At 34.4% G+C, this 21,552-nt stretch overlaps 4 protein-coding genes across 5 annotated transcripts; 1 reads left to right on the forward strand and 3 right to left on the reverse strand.

Annotated features, from left to right (window-relative positions):
* Positions 1-105: 105 nt before the first annotated feature.
* Positions 106-4,607, forward strand: LOC145620970 (triacylglycerol lipase 1-like). Of its 2 annotated transcripts, none has more exons than XM_081675709.1 (10): positions 106-392; positions 471-584; positions 1,292-1,432; positions 1,614-1,724; positions 1,857-2,000; positions 2,126-2,166; positions 2,250-2,326; positions 3,075-3,170; positions 3,709-4,127; positions 4,261-4,607. In XM_081675709.1, the coding sequence occupies exons 1-9, from the start codon at positions 228-230 to the stop codon at positions 4,029-4,031; spliced, it is 1,212 nt and encodes a 403-aa protein (XP_081531835.1). In that variant the 5' UTR covers positions 106-227; the 3' UTR covers positions 4,032-4,127; positions 4,261-4,607. The 2 variants fall into 2 exon arrangements, with proteins under 2 accessions (XP_081531835.1, XP_081531836.1); XM_081675710.1 differs by having other exon boundaries at positions 4,269-4,607.
* A 452-nt stretch (positions 4,608-5,059) lies between these two features.
* On the reverse strand, positions 5,060-6,490 carry LOC145620070 (uncharacterized). The gene has a single exon (XM_081674721.1). The coding sequence runs from the start codon at positions 6,488-6,490 to the stop codon at positions 5,060-5,062; it is 1,431 nt and encodes a 476-aa protein (XP_081530847.1).
* A 1,818-nt stretch (positions 6,491-8,308) lies between these two features.
* On the reverse strand, positions 8,309-10,134 carry LOC145621071 (uncharacterized). Its single transcript, XM_081675805.1, has one exon. It carries the CDS (start codon positions 9,966-9,968, stop codon positions 8,523-8,525), a length of 1,446 nt encoding a protein of 481 aa, XP_081531931.1. The 5' UTR covers positions 9,969-10,134; the 3' UTR covers positions 8,309-8,522.
* A 7,589-nt stretch (positions 10,135-17,723) lies between these two features.
* On the reverse strand, positions 17,724-21,218 carry LOC145620292 (gallate 1-beta-glucosyltransferase 84A23-like). The gene is made up of 2 exons (XM_081674936.1): positions 20,138-21,218; positions 17,724-18,618 (listed from the first exon to the last, which is right to left on the reverse strand). Exons 1-2 carry the CDS (start codon positions 21,191-21,193, stop codon positions 18,139-18,141), a joined length of 1,536 nt encoding a protein of 511 aa, XP_081531062.1. The 5' UTR covers positions 21,194-21,218; the 3' UTR covers positions 17,724-18,138.
* Between the last annotated feature and the right edge of the window lie 334 nt (positions 21,219-21,552).

Genomic DNA, 21,552 nt, shown 5'->3' on the forward strand with positions numbered 1-21,552 from the left:
GGACTTTCTCCTTAGTACAACACGTTTTCCATCATTAATAAATTCATAATCTATCTTTATCTACAAATTTGTTCCCTCTTTTGTTTCAAAAAAAAAACTCAAAACTTCCAAGTCACACCTTATTAACAATCCCACGTGAAAACACACAACTTCGGCCAGTTACATTCCCCGCACGCCACCTCTTTCCCCTGTTTTTCTCCCTCTCTCTTCCCATCTCGTCGGAGAACATGCCACCAACACCACTCACCTGCGCACTACAATTACTCTCACTCACACTCCTCTTCTCCGCCGCAAACTCCGCCGCACACATCCTCCATCGCCGGCCATCTCACGGCGGCAGCCTCTGCCAACACCTCATCATTCCCTCCGGCTACCCTTGCTCCGAACACTCCGTACTTTCTCTCTCCTTTAATTCTTCCGCCAATTTTTGTAATTTTTTGGATTTTTTTTGATGGTGGAAATTTGATCAGGTTCAAACGAAGGATGGATTTATACTTGCACTTCAGCGTGTGTCGTCTTCTTCTTCGGATCAATTAAGGCTGCGACGAGGTCCTCCTGTTCTTCTTCAACATGGACTTTTTATGGTTATTTTATTTCCCCCTTTTTTATTTCTGTTTTAATGAATTATTGTCTCATATCGCTGAATTAGGGTTTTTATTTATTCATGTTTAGTGATTATTAGAGACTAATGAAATTGAATGCCATTGGTGTTGTATGGAAACAGAAATTTGAGCTGATTTTATTAGTTTGATTTACCAATTAAGGAATTTTCAATTGTAATGTTGCATTATAGAGGGCATATTGCATAATTAGGTTTTCCCCAATATGCTATCTACTTTGCAATTTCGCATAATGATGTAAGTGATACCTTATCTGTCCCATTCTATTAGGCCACATGTAAGGAATTTAATCGAAATTCCTAAATTCTGATGGGGTTAAGATATATGGTACTGCTGATCAAAGCCAAAAATATGTAAGAGTAATATAGAAATTTCATGAAAATTGCTCTAGGTATGAAGAGTGCCCTATTATTCCCAATGTCGAAACATGGGTTAATAATGTAGGATGGAAGGATATGCTAATTTGGGGGGAGATTTTTATTTTTGGTATCCCTTTCAAAATACTGTAAACTCGCTTAATTCTAATTCTGTTAAAGTTCATGTCTTTTTTTTCTATGACAAACAATATTACCTTCAGTATCATTTTAAAATGCATATATAAGTGGAAAGTTGGTAACTTGGTACCATCCTGTCACTTTGTGATGTTTGCTATCTTATATCTGTGTACGTAGGGAGGTGATTCGTGGTTTTTGAACTCAAAAGAAGAATCATTGGGTTTCATTCTTGCTGATCGTGGATTTGATGTGTGGGTTGGTAATGTACGAGGAACACGGTGGAGTCATGGACATGTATCTCTTTCAGAGAGAAGCAAGGTACATAGGATGTTCACTATTGATCTAGTTATGCAATTATATAGGGTTGTAGAACTGTATGTTTTTTTTTTTGGCTTGTTAATGTTGTAGTTTTAAAAAGATTGTATGCGTGGTCAGTGCTTTGACTTGGATCTTGTTATGCCGGGATTGTATTTATTTTAGTTTTCATCTACCCTTACAGGCATATTGGGACTGGAGCTGGGAGGAATTGGCTCTGTTTGATCTTGCAGAAATGATTGAGTATGTATATCAGGAGACGAGCTCAAAGATTTTCCTTGTTGGACATTCACAGGTGATAAGTCTTTGCCATTTGCTTAACTGCCACTCAACTTTCTTTGAGTTTTCTATGATCCAAAACTGTGGCTCCATGCACATATGCATTTGCTACCTGTTCACTAACCAATGATTAATTATTGAAGCACAGGGGACTATAATGTCTTTGGCTGCTTTCACTCAGCCAGACATAGTGAAAAAGGTGGAAGCTGCTGCTCTTCTTTCTCCAATATCATACTTGGATCATGTTAGTGCACCGTTTGTTCTTCGGATGGTTAATATGTACCTTGACAAGGTATTTATATTGTTTGTAATTTTGCCAAGTATTTATATGCAGACTTTGCTCGATTAATGTTGGATTGTAAGATATAAAAATTAATTTTATTTTCTTCTTGTATGGGTGGCTGCCTGGATGTACAGATGGTAATTGCAATGGGCTTTCATCAACTTAACTTTCGGAGGTAAAACAATTTCCTTTCCTTCGTCGAGTCTGAGGTTATGTGTAAAATATTCAACCTTAGAAGTTGTATGTAAATGAATGCAGTGATGCAGGAGTTCAGCTTTTGGATTCTGTATGTTATGGCCATCTAGACTGTGAAGACTTGTTAGCTTCTATAACTGGTAAGTCTTTTGGTTTCCTTCTTCTAGGACTATGGAAAGCTGGAAAAAAGCATGTTAGAGCTGCGAACATAGCTTCTTGCATTACGCTGAAGTCATATTAGTCAAAGTTGATAGTGAAATTTGAAAGAGCTCGGCTGTTCTTTTACTCCTCCCATAGACACTGTCTATTATATTGACGTATTGTAATAATCCTTAATCATACTGAAGCGTTCTTTTCATTGTTCAAGGAGAATTCTCTGGTAATTAAAACATTAATCAAATTATCTTTTGAGTTGATTTAACTGCTTTTTCCTTAGTGTCTGAATTTCTCTTTGACAATAATGGACATATTCACCACTGTTCATGGTGCCATCTCTTTCCTTCTCATGCAAATTATACTAATCACGTACTGAAAGCATTTTTCTCATGGTTATGTTTTGTTATTTGACTTATATCACCTTGACTTTCAATTCCTAGTGGTTTAGACTTTTCCTCGAATGTCAGCTCCTTGGTGGATTATCATTTTCCCTTGAATGCTCCAAGTGATTCTTGTGTGTATGACTACTTGTTATCATGATTGAGGTTTATAAATCATAAACTTGGGTAGCTGGGGGAAAACTGCATCGAATGTCTACTTTTTCTTGTAGTTAGTTACCATTCTGTTTTATCTTTAATTGCTCATGTGCTATGTCTTTCCTTACCTTTGATTTTTCTTTGGTGCAATATCTTTTCTCTATTTGTTAGGTAAAAGAATTCCTACATTTTGCAGGACAGAATTGCTGCTTTAACACCTCAAGGGTGGATTTATACCTTGAATACGAGCCCCATCCCTCATCAGCCAAAAACATAAACCATCTTTTTCAAAGTAAGTGTTCTGAAGGCTTTTTCTACTATCTATCATACAGAATTTTTATCTTTAATTGTACTATGTATATTTTTGGCTGCTAGTAGCACTTGCATCTACGGTTTCATATACTTCCTCCCTTAGCTCGGATTTATGTTCTACATCCTGTGCAAGTCCAGTGTCCAGATACTAGTGTGGATGGGCTGGGGGCCCGGGGGGGATGTTGTTCGAGTTACACCGACTTGTTATATTTGGGGTGGCCATCCTTTTTATAATGTGACTTTAATTGTTATGGGCCCTTAGCTTTCAGTTATACATCTATATGCTTCCTCTCTTATCTGTGAAAATTGCAGCTTTGCAGTTCCTTGTTTCTACATTTTCATGTCTAGTTTCAGTTCTCATGTCCTGTTTCAGTTCCGTGGCAACATAGGATTGAGCCTGTTGTCTTCATCCAATCTATCCTGTTGTTGAGTAGACTCAACTGAAAGTGTTATAAAGATGTCAAATTTGACTCTTTACAGAAATTGACATTATGCTATTTTTAATTTTCTGATTGCAGTGATCCGTCAGGGTACATTTGCCCGGTATGATTATGGGATGTTTAAAAATCTGAGACTTTATGGGTCTGTAAAACCCCCCAGATTTGATCTTAGCCTTGTTCCAGAGTCATTGCCGTTGTGGATGGCTTATGGAGGCAATGATGCCTTAGCGGACGTGACAGATGTACAACACACTCTCAAGGAGTTGCCATGCAAAAAAGAGATTCTTTATCTTGAAAATTATGGCCATGTTGATTTTCTCTTGAGTGTGAATGCAAAGGATGATATATATGGACACATGATAGAGTTTTTCCGCTCTTGGGGGAAATCAAGCAGTTTCTAAGGGGCTGCTGTACTGTGTATATATTCATTATATTGTAAAGCTATTGCAACACTAAATATTTCTTCTGGGAGCAGAAAATGATATACGAAGTAGAATGTAAGTTTCTCATTTCTCTTTCTCCTAGTCATTAGAATGCTCATAAATGAAAAGAAATTAGAATTTAAATCCTTTGTGCTTATAGATTAAGCATTCGGTTTTACTTATTCTGATAATGCTGATTTACATGCAGGATAGCAGGATCATACATAGACAAATATCTTCTGGCAATCTATGATCAGGTTAGTTCTGTGTGCTTTGGATGATTGCTATTACCTTCCATTGTGTGGGTCTATCCCCTGTAAATTTTTACTGCATATAGAGCAGCATCAGGACAACTAGGAAGCAGGATGCTGTTAGCTTAGTTTTATCCAAATCTATTGATAATCGTTCCTCCGTGACAAAAAGATGCTCTTGTTCTGGTGTTGTTATATTATGTATGTTCAGTAAAACTTATGTTAAATATTGTATGTTTATTATGTATTGTATATAAAATAAGAGCATATATCAACTCATAGGGAGTAATTGCTTACATGTTTTTTTGACAAGATCATGTTGAGTGTTGATTAATTGAATAGATGTGAAAACCACTTTGCCCCTTCAATTAGCCCCCCATCATTCATAATAATATGCCAACATTCTAAAGTATCACTTCCAAAACCAACCTCTTATCATTTTATTGTCCTAGAACTGAGTTTCCCATTTTCTGTATTGTTTACTTCCTACACGATATAAATTACAAGTATGATTTTAAATAAAAATAATACGCGTAAAAGTCCGTTGATTCACTTTTACAAATGAGAACCTATTTTAAAGCCCAAAACTTCAACCAAAATTTAATAGATTGGAAATAAAATACAATCACATGTAAAACCTCACTTAAGATTAAAGTAAAACCAAAAATCCAACTAATAAAAGGATAGACGACATAGCATCAGTCACCGTGTTGCAAGGAAATAAGACTCGATTACTGTTGAAAGTGAAGCAGCTTCTTAGGTTGATGTTACATAGCTCATGAACTCCTCATTAGTTTCAAGGGCTGCCATAACCTCAGGTTTAAGACAGATTTCCAAATCTACACTTCCTCCTCCTTCACAACCCGGGTTTGCATTTACCTTTCCATCTTCATTCTTTCCGAACCCAACGCGAGCAGCTAAAGCTCGTCCCAGCCCAAATTGAGGTCCATACATATCAAACCTCGCCGACCCTCCAATCGAAACCTTATTCGCTCCTAAAGGATCCACTCCTTTAGAGGGAGCCATGACTTTTGGGGCATCGATAAACCTTTTAAAAAAACCAAGTACCTGTTCTTCTTTATGGGCCGTAATTGATTTACTTAAACTCATTGCAGCCCAGCCCAAATCATGGCCCAATAACTGATCCACCTTGCAAGCTCCATGAACTCCACTAATCAAGTTCCCAACGTAGTCATCCGAAAGGGGTGGGTTAAGCCGAGGGCGAGCATTCACAGCTATGATGCATATGGTTGGCTGATCCAATGGCAAGTTTCGAGCCTTCGTTATGGACCTCCATACAAGCGCGCTTAAGGCTTGAAAAGACGATATAACATTGTGAGTTGTCCCACATTGTTGATTGGCCTCGGCTTTAAGTTTTGCCATTGATGTTGATGAGAAGTGGAAGATTTTCTCACTTAATCGTTCAGATTTATAATTATTATCACCGTCTAAATATTGATCAAAATTAAGATACGGAAATTTAATGACCGGAACATCTTTGCTGTCGCGCTTATTAACATTCCATGGCTTATAATTAAAGATGGGTGGACGTGAGATTTGTATAACCTCATTTACACTACCAAGATCACCATCAAAATTAAATATTTCAGACAACATACTAATAAAATGGATAAAAGTGGTGCCATCTCCTACACAATGGTTCATGCTAAACCCAATGAACACACCATCTAGGAGTTCTGTTACCTGAATTGATAGTAAAGCTCTTGTATGACCATCATAATTTTTCCATTTTTCTCCTAGATTAAAAAAAAATGGAACCCCGTCGTTAGAGACCTCAGTAGATGAGAGAATATCAGACACGGTGAGGCCGAGGGCGGCAGCACGAATGAGCCTCGCTCCAAGGCCGCCCTCGGTGCAGTCGATGGAGATCGTACAAGCGTTCTCCTCGGGATATTGTTGCGTTGTTAAACGACCGGCTAACGGGTAGAAATGGACTAGGGCATGGGAGAGTGAGTGTTTGAGCTTCTCAAACAAATGAGAGACAACATTTGTTGTAGTATCATTAGTAGTATTAAGGGTAGTAAAAAGAAGGCCCTTTTGAATGGGATCTTTGAAAAGCATGAGTAGATCAAGCGGGGTTAAAAAGTACGGCTGTTTTGTTTCATCAAACTTCGGTTTAACCAAACATTCTGAAACGAATTTGGTTGGTACTAATTGATTCTGCATTTTGTAAAATTGATAAATGTATACTGATTTTTGATGTAGATTTGATTCTAAGAGCAGTGGGAAAATAAATTGGGCTATTCTTCATTCTTATATGGTAGTAGAGGTAGCTTTTAGCCTCGTGCACCATGAGGAACATTGTACTCCCTCCGTCCCATAATATAATTCATGCTTATTTTGGAGTTTCAAATACTAGTAATTATTTTTGTTTCTATTTTTAGATAATATGTAAAGACCATTATACCATCACTTTTTATCTTTATTCATTATCTTGTCAAAAAAAAAAAACTTTATTCATTATACTTTCTAAATTACCTTTGAATTTTGCACATATTTTGTACTACGTAGTACTTTTTTCCACTTTCTTTCTCTAACTTTTGTCTATAATTCTACTTTTCACTTTTATTAATGTATTTCATCCACTTTTCCATTTCTAATTCTTAAAAATCTTGAAATAACACAAATAAAAACTATATTATAGGATGGAGGGAGTAATAGTTCCTTCAAAAAAAAAAAAAAATGGAGGGAGTAATAGTTATTGTCACTTTTCTCGGGATCTTAGCTTCTTTATTTTAATAAGAGTACTGTTTTTTTCTTTCTTTGATTCACATATTTTTTTTAAAAAAAAATAAAAAATTAATTTTTTATTCTCTTCTTTTCTCGATACTTGCTCAAATCAATAAATGGTATGCACCGAATATGAAGATATTATACATGCATTATTGCATTTTAATATAAATAAAGTTATGGAGTAGTTGATGATTATCGATAGTTATTGTCATTGACTATAGAATTAAAAATGGAAGTAGGAGTGTTTAGAACGGTTTAAATCAATGGCATTGGTATTGGTAATTTGGCACTGCATCCGGTTTTTTTTTTTTTTTTTTTTTTTTTTTTTTTTTTTTTTTTTTTTTTAACATATACTTGCTATTTTTGTTGCTTATTTTAAAGAAAAATTGCTCCGTGTAACCATGGGGTTTTAAAATATGCCCCGTGTTTCCCTAAAAACTCTCATTATCCTGATGAGATTAACAATTAAATTGTGGTTTCTATCTGCATTTTGTCGAAACTCAATATATTAGATGGATATGAATTATATATGGCAGTATATGCTCTTAAGGAACAGCCTGTGATTTAAGGGTTTGTCAAGCTCGATCTACAAGTAGAAAAGCCACGTTTTTGTAGGACAAAATTGTAGGTCATTATCTTCCTTTGCTAATCCTAGAACATAAATTCACTTCATTCATATATTGTACCCTCAACCTAGGCCCTTTGGATGTGTGAAAACATATTTCGCTTTTCCGTATCCATATCAATCCATTTAATAGGTCGTGTCATGTTAATTTCGTGTTTATGACAACCGCAATCAAGTTGAGAATTTTCTTACGATAGAACTTTGTAAGCAAATTTGTTATAACGCTTGACACTAACTCAATATGTTGAATTCAAAAATTAAGTCACGATGACTTGGTCAAGTATAATGTTTAGTTTGTCTATTACTCGTAAATTCGTAATATACAAATATTTGGAATATTTTTTTTTTTTAACGTTAAGAAGAAGGACCATAATCGAGGTATTTGGAAATTACCAAAAAAAAGTTTAACAATAGATTGATATTCCGTACTTCTTTCTTATGAACAAATTTGCTAAGCTATTATATTAACTATAATATAGAAGTAGAACTATAATTAAATACCTGTAAAAGTCTAATAAAGGTCTAAACAATAATTAACATTTATAACTTAGAACCTATTTTAAAGCACAAAACAATTCACCAAAATATAATAAATTGGAAATAATATACAATCACACGTAAAAACCTCACTTAAAAAATAAACTAAAATCATAACTCCAAGTAATAAAAGGATAGACAACATAGCATCAGCCACTATGTTGCAAGGAAATAAGACTCGATTACAATCAAAGTGAACTACTACTACTTTTTCATAATTTTTACAACTTTGAAATATTTTGTATCTCATAAATAATACCCCAGAATTGCAAAAAAAAATATAAAACGGAGGTAATATATTTCTTAGGTTGATGTTACAAAGGACATGAACTCCTCATCAGCTTCAAGGGCTGCCATAACCTCAGGTTTCAGACACATTTCCAAATCTATACTTCCTCCTCCTTCACATCCCGGGTTTGCATTAATCCTTCCATCTTCACCCTTTCCAAACCCGACGCGAGCAGCCAAAGCTCGTCCCAATCCAAATTGAGGTCCATACATATCAAACCTCGCCGACCCTCCAATCACAACCTTATTTGGTCCTAAAGGATCCGCTCCTTTAGAGGGAGCCATGACTTTTGGGGCATCAATAATTCTTTTGAAAAAACCAAGTACATGTTCTTCTTTGTGGGCCGAAATTGATTTGTTTAGACTCATTGCAGCCCAGCCCAAATCATGGCCCAATAACTGATCCACCTTACAAGCTCCATGAACTCCACTGATAAAATTTCCAACGTAGTTATCCGAAAGTGGTGGGTTAAGCCGAGTGCGAGCATTCACAGCTATGATACATAAGGTTGGCTCATCCAATGGTAAGTTTCGAGCCTTCGTTATGGACCTCCATACAAGTGCACTTAAGGCTTGAAAAGACGATATAACATTGTTAGGTGTCCCACATTGTTGATTGGCCTCGGCCTTAAGTTTTGCCAACGAAGTTGATGAGAAGTGGAAGATTTTCTCACTTAATCGTTCGTGCTCACAACTATCTTCATCTAAAAATTGATCAAAATTAAGATAAGGAAACTTAATGACCGGAACATCTTCGTTATCGGGCTTATTAACATTCCATGGCTTATAATTAAAGATGGGTGGACGTGAGATTTGTATAACCTCGTTTACACTAGCAAGATCACCATCATAATTAAATATTTCAGACAACATATTGATAAAATGGATAAAAGTGGTACCATCTCCTACACAATGGTTCATGCTAAACCCAATAAACACACCATCTAGGAGTTCTGTTACCTGGACTGATAGTAGAGCTCTTGTATGACCATAATAATTACTCCACTTTTCACCAAGATCAAAAAAAGACGAAACCACGTCCGCAGTAACATCAGTAGGGGAGAGAATATCTGACACTGTGAGGCCGAGGGCGGCTGCACGAATGAGCCTCGCTCCAAGGCCGCCCTCGGTACAGTCGATGGAGATCGTACAAGCGTTCTCCTCGGGATATTTTTCCGTCTTTAAACGACCCGATAACGGGTAAAAATGGACAAGGGCATGGGAGAGTGAGTGTTTGAGCCTCTCAAACAAATGAGAGACAGCATCTGTTGTAGCATCATTATTAGAAGTATTAAGGGTAGTGAAAAGAAGGCCCTTTTGTATGGGTTTCTTGAAAAGCATGAGTAGATCAAGAGGGGTTAAAAAGTAGGGCTGTTTTGTTAATTCGTAAATGATTTCATCAAACTTTGGTTTAACCAAACATTCTGATATGAATTTGGTTGGTACTATTTGATTTTGCATTTTGTAAAAGGGTGGAAAATTATGGATCGATGTATGCTGATTTTTGATGTAGAGTTTATTTGATTCTAAGAGCAATGGGAAAATTAATTGAGTTGTTTCAAATTTATTCTGTTTTTTGCAATAGAGGTAGCCTCGTGCACCTCCGAGGAACAACGTAGTACTTTAGTGTTCATTGTCCGTTCATTGTCACTTTTGGCCTCGTGAAGTTCCATGAGTAACATTGTAGTACTAGTTCTTTGTCACTTTTTACCGAGGAAATCGTAATACATCACTGTTAGACACAAGCAAAATGCATAACGACCTTTTATACAACTGAAATATCTAATAGTACTATTGAGTTTTTTTTTCCAATACTACTAAGAGTGTCTTTTATATTGCTGGAATCATATATAATACTACAGAGAATGTTTAGTAGTACTATATTACCTCTCAGTGGTACCTCCAAAATGTCCTTATTTACAAAATTGTCATTGTTATGTATTTGCTTGTGTTTAATTGTGAGGCCCTAGGAAGCGCTCTTACTATATCTCGTTTTTTTCTCTTTAATTCACTTCTTTTCTCACTACTTAGCCTGTTCAACTCCATAATGGTATGTATCAAATACGATGATATTGTACATAGATTATTGCAATATAATACCCCATTCGTTCTTAAATAATTGACACACTTTTCCTTTTCGATTGTTTTTAATAATTGACATGTTGAGAAAAATGGCGAGGACAATCTAACAATTCATTGTTTTTCTATCTTACATAGTAACCCACTACTTTTAAGGTTTATGATGAAATAATCCCCGCCCTACTCAAATGTTCGTTCCACTAACTTTACTTTACAATGGTCTATGCATATATTTCTATGAATAAACAATTCAATAAAATTATCCCACTCAAACATCTCTAAATAGCGTGCTCATTTCAATTATTGTGTCAATTAAATGGAAAGGAGGGAGTATAAAGTATGGACTATTTGATAAGGAGTTGTTGATTAATCTCGATATTGTCATTGATGAAAGAATAATAATGAAACTAGGGTTGTTTAGAGTGCGGATAAAATCGCAAATAACAAGGGCCATGGTGTGTTTAGCTCTCTATCTAGCTACCTCTATAGTCTACACGACTACACTCTATACTAATACTACTCTCTGACTCTCTCTTTTCTACTCACTTCTTCATTATGACTGCATTTTCACACCCTTACACCCGTAGATCGAAAGGTTCATCAAATCATATGATGTTAACCCTTAGAATTACATATTTATTGATTTATATATACTAATACTGTTTCTTAATACCATGCAACATTATTATGTTCGCATAATTCATGATTAACATATAAGACTAAGATAATGTGACAAACAATAACTAGGGTGAGCCAATGCGTGAAGGAAATGGTTTCGGGCACCAAGTTGGCCTCTATGCCCGATTGAGTAAGGCGAGCTAATTAAAGGTTGTAATACACGAAATTCTACTATATTCATAGTCAAGAGCTGTAAAAAATGGTTTCAATCACCAACTTAATATCAACAACTTATATATTTTAAAAAATTTCCGCAAAAAACGATAATTTCTCAACTTGTCCAATAATTGAGATTAATTGTCAATCAAAATCAAGGGAGAAAATGGGCAATACAAATTGAAAAGTATATAAACATCATTCCAAAAACATCAACATTATCCAGACAATTGTAAGTCCTTTACCCTCGTAGACAAACATGAATTGTTCATTTGTTCTTTAAATTGTAATATTCCAAAAGATTTTTTTATTATTACGTCACCCACTAGATAAAGAACTTGCCTTCAATTGATCAATTTGTCACTTTAATTTGCCACTAAAAAGAAATGACTTAAGCTCAATTTTTGTACACTAGTACAACGATAAGATTAACAATTAAACTGTGGTGGGAATGGAAAGTTTGCCGAACTTGTTTAGATAACTACTTGTATTGCTTTCACTATGTTGCCATTGATTTTTCAAATTTTGATGTGGATATTTCACGGACTCTTCCGTGTCTTCAAGTATAAAGATTTCTCTTACTTGTACTCTTTCATCATGTAGTACAATTCTCGAATGGCCCAATATAAATTGTTAACACGTCCCTATTTAAAATATAGTGGCGAATTGAAGAGATGCTGAAAATGAAATACTCTGAACAATTTGCGTAAAGTAATCTAGCAAAGTATATATTTTCGGGTTCTCTAAACAATTTTTAGGGAATGAGAGAATATTAAATTACTTTGTAAATTGCTTAAATAGTTTGAAATACATTCCATTATTTCTAATTGGATCAGTAAGTAAGATTTAGTGATAGTGTTGGATAATTTAATTATTGTACTATTGCCATGTAAGAAAAATACCTAGTACAACCTAGCTAGCTAGGTTTTTTTTTTTTTTTTTTTTTTTTTTTTTTTTTTTTTGACGGGAACCTAGCTAGCTAGGTTATATGAACATGATTAAAAGAAAAAATATGGCGAGGTGTAGACATGTTTTTCGCATTAGTTTTTTTTTTTATGTTGCAAATACTTTAGAACCACGAACTCCTTTAGTTGGTTACAAGTTTTACAACCTTTTCTATCGTGCATATAAAATCTAATTTAATCTATATTATATTATTCTGTTAAGCCATGTCATTGTTAGTTCTCTTTTCGTTTTCAATTAGAGCTTTATTTTTTCCTCCAACAGTGAACTAACTACTAAAAAATTCTACTTATTTAATTTGCAAGTGTGTCACATATTCAGTGTGTTATTAGTTCATTTTTGTCAAATAGAGGTTTAAAGTTCATTCCTATACCTTCTTTACATTTTTTAATTTCTAGACAAAAACATAATATATATTGGAACAAGAATCTAACTTTTAATCTTAAAATTAGCGCACGATTAAGCTAATCATAATTATTGAACCTTGGAGCATCTCCTAATCTGTATGAATACTATGGAGTTTATATCATGTACTATAGATAACGAATAAATTAAAGAGACATCAATATTTTGATCTGGTTGTTTAAAGATATATACAAAAATCAAAGCAATCTATGGAATAAGATGATAAATTTTTAGGGCAATAGGGCATAACATAAAAATACAGACAAATGTAGTCCTTGTCGAGTATTTACACAACAATTTTGTATTTACAACGCATTTTGTCAATACTTAATATATTAGATAGGTATGAGTTATACGAAGTATATGGCAGTTTACATTCTTAAGGAATAACCTGTGATTTAAGGGTTTGTCAATTTCTATGAGTAGAAAGGACACGTTTTTGTAGCACAAAATTGTAGATCATTATCTTCCTTTGCTAATATCCTAGAACATAGACACTACATTATGATACCCTCAACCTAGGCCTCTGGGTGTGAGAAAACAAAGTTTGCTTTTCTGTATCAATCCATTGAATAGGTCGTATCACGTCAATTTCATTATAATCAAGTTGAGAATTTTCTTACATACGATGAGACTTTGTAAGTAAATACTTCGTATGTTATACGCTTGACACTAACTCAATATGTTGAATTCAAAAGTTAAGTCATGTTGACTTGTTCAAGTCTTATGTTTAGCTTATCCAGTAAATTACTAGGTATAATGAAAATTACCAAGAAAAGTTCAACAACAGATTACTAGTTCCTTATTATGTACAAATTTGCTAAGCTATCTATCTATTATACTTCGTATTAATTACTACGCTTACCACATAATATATAACGAATTTGTATAACTTGACCATGTCATAGTGAATTAGTGATAGAACCTTTCTATTTATTTAGGTGATTGAAACGAGTTGAAAAGAGTCATATGTGTTTGAAAACTCGAAACAAAACTAACTCAACTTATTTAATTAATTAGATGTAACTTATTTCGTATTCAGTTTGTGTCTCATGTTATCATAATTAGCCAATTTATGTGAGATCTACCATAAGTCCATAACTGATCAAAACAATCACTTTGTATATAACCACTCACCAATAATACAGATTAGTATCTTTTGGTTACATGATTAGTAACCAAGTAAAGTGCATGTCAATGTCAAAATTAATTAGTCGATGGTGTAATTCCACAACCATCTCATCCGAAGTCCTTGGATAGGTTTAGGTATCGTTTTATGAAGGTTGATTTGACATGTGGAATAAGTAGGCCGTCATGGCCAATCATAAACCAAAATTGTTTGAATAGTTTCATTCCTCATTCCCTTCTAACTTGTTCCATGTTACTGTATACAAAAAAATTATCAAGAGATGAATTAATCTTTAAACAAGTATATGAGATTCAAAATAAAAATAAAAATAAATAAATAAATAAAACTACATAGAAAGAAAATTTTTACCTAAAATAATAAAAAGAAGGAAATAAAGCGCGTGTGACTTAGTAAAATAAGAAAATGATGTTAATAAAACGAAACGAATGAATTACATATTCTTGAAGTAGCTAACTAGCATGAGTTCATGACTTAGTGCCAATTCAAGTTCAATCAAAATATCATTATCATAGCGAATTAGCGATTCAAATTCTCAATATTTATATAAATACCTATAGGCAATTAAGAAAATATAAATAACAGGAGCAAGTTGGAAGGAAGAATATGCTTCCTTGACTTTAAAGGAGCAATAATTTTAAAATAATTTAGCACTAACATTCTGCTAATTGCCAGCCCCAACTCTCAAGCTAACGGAGTAATTAATTTATATTCCTGGTAAACGGTCCAAATCAATTGGGAATTGGTCTTTAATTGTGTAATTCTTTTTGGTGTTTATAATTTAATCACGGAGCATTAATTAAATACATATTATACACGTATGAACTAATTATATAGACTTCCTTGTGAGTTGTTAACGTGCCCAAATCAAAAGGACAGCTTATTTACTAATTTGAACACCTCTACTCAAAGACCAAAGAACATGCTTCTGCTCTTTCCTAGGATACATGAGTAAGCTCTATTTATGTTGTTATAATGAACCCCCATAATTTACTAATGCACCGGATTTAAAAAGTACTCCCTCCGTCCCTAAATTACATTCCTCCTTTCTATTTTTGGTATTCCAAAATTACATTCCTCCTTTCTATTTTTGGTAAGTTTTTTTTAGTAAATCAACTCTCTTTTTCTGTTTTACATTTAATGTTTTCTCACTCATCCTCACCTAATCTCACTCATAATCCTTGTGCCAAATTACAATGAATATGATTGGCTAAAAATTTTCAATTAGGAACATGTGATTGGTCCTTTTTTTTTTGCAAAGGATTGATATTCTATCTTTGTACTTCCCATTGCATTATCTAATTATTGTTATTTGTCTTATTTTTCTCTCCTTAATTCCCGTGTAAATTTCCAAACAGGAATGTAATTTAGGGACAGAGGGAGTACAAGTTATTAAATTAATATCAAACATAGTTCACTATGAGTCTATATACTAAACTAGTCTACTACGTACAATACATATGTAATAAGTAATATTAATATTAAGCAGTTTTTTTTACTTAAATTATTTTTACTTAAACTTCAAATTTAAATCATGCATCTAAATAAGGGGTCGATCTCCACCCCCCAAGCACCCTCGTCTCACAAGATTTGAACCTTCACCTCTATAATTTAAGGAGAAAATCTTATTAAGTGAGTCAAGTTTTACGTGTGGTCAACTAAGAATAGGAGAGAGTAATGCAACATTTTACTTGAGATATTAATTTAGAGAGACTTCTGTAAATATTCTACCGCATCTTACTTCTGAAGAATAAAGAATGCGACAGCACGTACTGCTTGTTGGGGCTTTTGTACGCCTTCCATATCCTCACATGCAATTCCAAGATTTCCAACCCATCCATATAACTTGTGTTTCCGTATTCTTTCAACGTTCACTACCCAAAACAATAATATAATAAGTTTTAACGGATTATCACCACTTTAAGGGTCTGTTCACTTTAGTTTAATTTCAGTTTAAGTTCATTTCAGTTCAATTTAGTTCCTAATTTCCTCCTCTCATAAAATATTCAGTTCAGTTGAGCTCACTTCAGTAAATCAGAACAGACCCTAACTCTGATTTTTTAGATTGAGTTGTCACATTACTCACTTCTAATGTCTTTATTAATATCAAAGAAATATTAAAATATGCTATTGACTTTCTAGATTACTTTGTATTGTAGACTTTTAGTTTACAACAAATGTGTTATGAAAAAATTGGGAACAACTTACATACTACTTAGAATTCAATAATAGTTATACTTTCATAGAAGAACTTCAATTCGAACTATTTCGAAGGTCCCTAATAAGTTAGTGCCCGAATTGACTAACAAAGGGTATTCATGAATCATGATAATTCATAACTGGTCAACTACTCATACTTTGATTTATGGTACATACCGTGACCGTATAATCTTACAAAATCCTTGCCCATGATCGATATTTTCGATCTATTGTACGTAGATAAGAAAATTTGTTGATAGAGTTAAAGCTTATCATGGGTTAATCCAACTCGAATCAGCAAATGAGGTCTTTAAGAGCGAAGGGAACAAAGAATAAGAGATATCATCCTCAAAATCTATTACCTCCCAACAAGCTAAGGTTGGAAATTATAAGCTGGGATATTTTTAGAAATAACAACTCTCCTATAATGAGCTTATTAATTTAATGAGCACTGATTTCATGCTTTACGACCGAAAGTCATAAAATTTTTCAACAACTTTAGCCTCCTTTGTGGATATAATACGGATAAAAAGTCATATTTGCTCTAATTACATGAAGCCATGTTTTGTAAAACTTTTAGTACGGAGTAATATAATCAACAGCCACTATACTAACGTGCAAAGAAACAAGTGAGCACGTATGTATCATCTAATTCTATTTTATATATTATAATCCAATATAATTAATTAAGGTCCCACTTCCACATTAAAACTTAATTGTAGCGCACAACTCCTAAATGCAATTTAACAGTGTTGATTAATACTACGTGTGACTTGGCACTACATAATTAAGTATGACTTTTCATGCAATGTGATGTACGAGTGCAAGTAATCAACTACTTGTGTATATGAAAATGTGGAGTTGTTACTGATAAAAGGCGTGATTGCTAATTAATTATTTTGTTCGTATATGGTTTACAGTACAATTGCATACAAGAGTGTCATCATCTGGTTGTTGATGTGCTTGACTATGTCTAGGCTGCTGGAATTTTATGTTCAATATTTAGTCAATACTTTGTATCAATCGTTATCGATTATTGTTATAACGATAGCGATTGATAGTGGTTTTCTTTCTAAAATCACTACGTACACTATTTATTTCACCGGCCTTTTCACATTTTATAGGATAAATGAAAGGTTCAACATTATACTATTTTTGTTTATTTAATTATTGATTATATGAGTCCACTAACAAGATTAAAGGAAAAAGAAAGTAGAAATTTTTTTTCCCAATTATATATGTAGAGTTACATGCACACATATTATTAATTTACAATCTAAGAACATTATACATATATATATCATTCCAAAACCATATGTTAGAAGTTGAGGAACATCTCATTAGGCTTAGAGAGTGATTATCTATCATACGTTTGATGTAGAATATTCACCCGTGTCGTTTGCAAAGATGACCGACTTTAACGAGTATGCATTTGTTATATGCTTCAATTCATAATGAGCATATTTAAGATACGTGAGTAGTACAAAAGTCAATTTGGAACAATTGAAATGAAGGGATTGTTTAGCTAGAGGAAATAAATAGGAATTTCTTAGCTTAATCTTGTACTATTATCAATCAAAACAAACAACTTGAAGAAATTAACAACAATATGAATAAATTAAATAATGATATTAGATAACTTTACACAATAGTAAATATTAAAGATACAACAGGAAAAAATAAAAAACCAGAAATTCCTCCAGTTATTGCTCACGCCTCACATAGTTGATGAAATGATATAACTTTAAAGTGAAGGAACCTTCCTATATCCAAGCGTTGCCATAGGCAGTTAGGCACGCACTCTAAGAGCCGGGCTAAAGTATAAAAGTAACTCCAATATTGGTCCAAAAAAAATGTGCAAAGGTATAGAAAATTAGAAGATAAATAAAATAATAAAAAGTGTAAATTGGCCCTACTCATAAAATCAGCCAAATTGGGCTCATTGTAGTAATTGTAGTTTCTTCTATATCCAAGCACATAATCTTCAATGCATTTGGAGGTTAATCAATGTCCATTTTCTTTAGTAGGCACTCCATTTTCTTTAGTAGGCACTCCATTAGCAACCTTCTTGGCATTAGCAAGAACAATTGCACCCCTCTTTCGTACTTGATCGATAAAAAGATCGAAATTCTTGTCCGATGATCCACCATCGGCTATTGCTTCATCTGCCAAATCCTTCCACTTGAGGGCGTTTTTCTTCATTTCAATTGCCTTAGGTCCTGAGGTGGCGTCTCTCAAACACTTTTCGACTTCTTCCTTAGTGATGAGTCTTTTCTCGTGCTCACCCCTAGTAAGTTGTATTCCTGTCTTGAAAACATCGCAAATGAATTTTGCATCGGTCACTTGGTCACCCCATGAAGGGAACGCTACCATGGGTACTCCATAGGAGAGTGACTCCATAGTCGAGTTCCATCCACAATGTGTCACAAAACATGACACGGCCGGGTGTGCTAGGACTTGCTCTTGTGGAGCAAATTGGACCACCTGCAATTTCGTGTAGGAGAATTTATTAGATTCACTAAATTGTGTATCAGGAAATCACTACACCACATGACCACAATTATTAACATCACCCATAATGTCATCTTCATTTGTACTGGTCCTAAACAATGTAACCGTAAATCAATTCTTGTAAGCTGGTAAACAACTTAATCTCATAATGAAAATCATACCATAACAAAAGACTTTTTATTCTTTGAATAATCAAAAACAAACATCACAAATAAAATATGATTCCAACAACTTAGTACTCGTAGTAGTTACATATCTTGGACTATAATTTATTGCCGAAAACACAGTTTTTTTCCCCCCTTTTTTATGAAAGAAAACTACGTAAGTTTACTTTACTTTTGGCAGAATAAAAGGGATTGTTACAAAATTTATGTTTTTTTGGTTTGGATAATCCTCGCGCAAAATCATTTTAAGGATTCACTTGTGACAGTCGTGGTTTGCTGTCACAAGTAGAATTTTCAACAATTAAACTAACGGAAACCTAGAAATGCGGGTTACATTAATACAAGTACTTCGTAAGTTCTTATCTGGTCAAATAAGTTCAAATACATGTTTGATCACGTCAATAAAACACACCCTAACCTATCATTTTGAGTGAAGAGAAATGTAAATTGTTATATTTTTCTATGTTGTTATATACTGTTATACAAAGTACGGAGTATTTAACACGAGTACTCTGTAATGTGGACCAAGGTGACGGCAAATGCACTTATGTAACACCCGACTTTTCAGCGCTGTATTTTCCGCTTTTGTGTACTACTCCGTATATTAGTGTATTGTATTTATCTAGAACATAAGACTATAAAGGTGATCTCCATGAATGTTTGGAGTGCTCCTTCCAATAAATTTTGTCACTTCTTCGCTATTTTTGATATAAACTATTTTTAATTATTGGTGGATTAGTAAGGAAATTTTAGTTAATATTTTGATAACTTTCAAAAATTAAAAAGACCATTTTTTAAAACAAATGAAACAACTAATAAAAAACGACAAAATTACGGATTTACAGTGTAGATCGATGTTATTGTCCCATTTACATTATGTTTCACTGTACCAACACCAAACAAACGAAACAAGGAGGGATCCCAAGATTCAATCTTTTGGTCAAAATTTCTTAGACCAAGTCCCATTATAATACTACTTACACCTAATTATATATAAAAAAAAAAAAATGATCATTTTAAAATTGAGATTTGTTAAATAAAACAAAGAAGTAAAAATTATGATTAAATTGAAAATACCAACTACGTTACTACTATTTGCAAAAAGACATCAAGATATTCATTAATTTTTTTGTTTTAAATCAAGTCACGTTACACAAAAAGTAATGATTTTTGACAAAGGGGAGGAAAGTTCACTAATTCACGTATCTCAATGTTTTGTCGGTGAAAAGAATCCCATGGTACTATTCATTTTTAACTGTATTTTTAATTAGTTTAGTACTGAAATTGAGAAACAATTAATTGCTTAAAAAAAAAAAAAAAAATCATACCTTGCCATTATCGCCAATTCTATCCAAAAACCCGTCGGGTAGTGTATGCGGGTTCATCTTGGCTTCCTTAGCGGGTGGCTTCATCACCCACAAGAACGTGATCCCGGCCGCTTCGATACCGGCCGCGATCTCGTCTATCTGTTTTTGTGGCGGGAACACGATCGTGCCGAATGATATGTACACTACTGACCCGTCGGGCTTCCCATCAAGCCACTTTAAGCATTCCTGGTTGGGCCTGAGCGGGTCAGCCCGAACTCGGGCCCCACCAGGAATGGGTTTCTTGAAAAGTGGCCCGATGGTCCTGATCGGGGTTGGAGCTAGGAGTTCGACAGTGTGATCCACCGTCGACCTCTCTAGCTCGTAGAATGTATCCATAAGGATACAAAAGGGTTTAGATAGGTTTTTGTATTGTGCCAATATTGCCCTTTTGAGGAAAGCATACGGCGTGGTCGGGTGAAGGAAAGTTGGGATCTCGTCCCATTTTAGTAGGGGTAGAGTTGGAACTTCGACATCGATTTCGAGGGCGTTTTCGGTAGGAAAAGGGATCATGTTGTGGTGGAAATAATAGTAAGCGAGGAAACAAGCACATGATTGAGGCCACAGCATAGCACTAGGCAAACCCAACTCCTCAGCAACATCAGAAACCCAAGGAATAAATGGGTTATTAATCAAGCAAGAAACGGGCCGGCCCTCTTGGGCCAGAGCAGCTAACCTCTCGGGTACCCAACGGCGGCCCACAACATCGAGTTGAGGAAGGTATTGATCCATGTCAAACTTCCTTGGGTCGCCATCAGGCCATTCATCATCAAAAAACTCAAATCGGATGAACCCGTCCCCAATAGGGACGGGTTGATCCGATACAGCATCATTAGAACCTCGGATACCTTGGCCGAGGTTCTCAGTAGTGGTAAAAGTAACCAAAAAGCCTTTAGAGGCAATTCGCTTACCTAGCCTAAGGAGTGGGTTAATGTGGCCTTGGCCGGGGAACGAGATCATGAACACATGTACAAGATGATCGAGGTCGTGGTTTTGAATAATTTGTGTTTCGGACCCCATTTTTAAAAAGTTTAGAGTGTTTGGGGTAGTATTGTATGGTTGCAAATTGAAAATCAGCAAGTTTATATATAGGGGGCCGCCAGAGACCAAGGTTGGTACTAGCTAAGTGGTGGTGATTATTTCTCAATTGTTTTTTTCATTTTGCGTGTTATTTTTTTTCTTGGAGTATTAAAATAATAATTGCATTTTTGTTTCCCATTTTTCCATTGACTTTAAAAGAAAGTGCCTAACCAGGAAACCAGCCAGCCAAAGGCTACAACTGCAAAGTGCTTGGAAGATTCTAAGGTGTATAAATGTATAGTGTATAGTGTAAGGTGTCCTATTTTACTTTTACAGTTTATAAATCATGTCTTATAATA

This window comes from Chenopodium album, chromosome 27 (assembly GCF_948465745.1).
Source record: "Chenopodium album chromosome 27, dcCheAlbu1.1, whole genome shotgun sequence".
NCBI lineage: Eukaryota > Viridiplantae > Streptophyta > Magnoliopsida > Caryophyllales > Amaranthaceae > Chenopodium > Chenopodium album.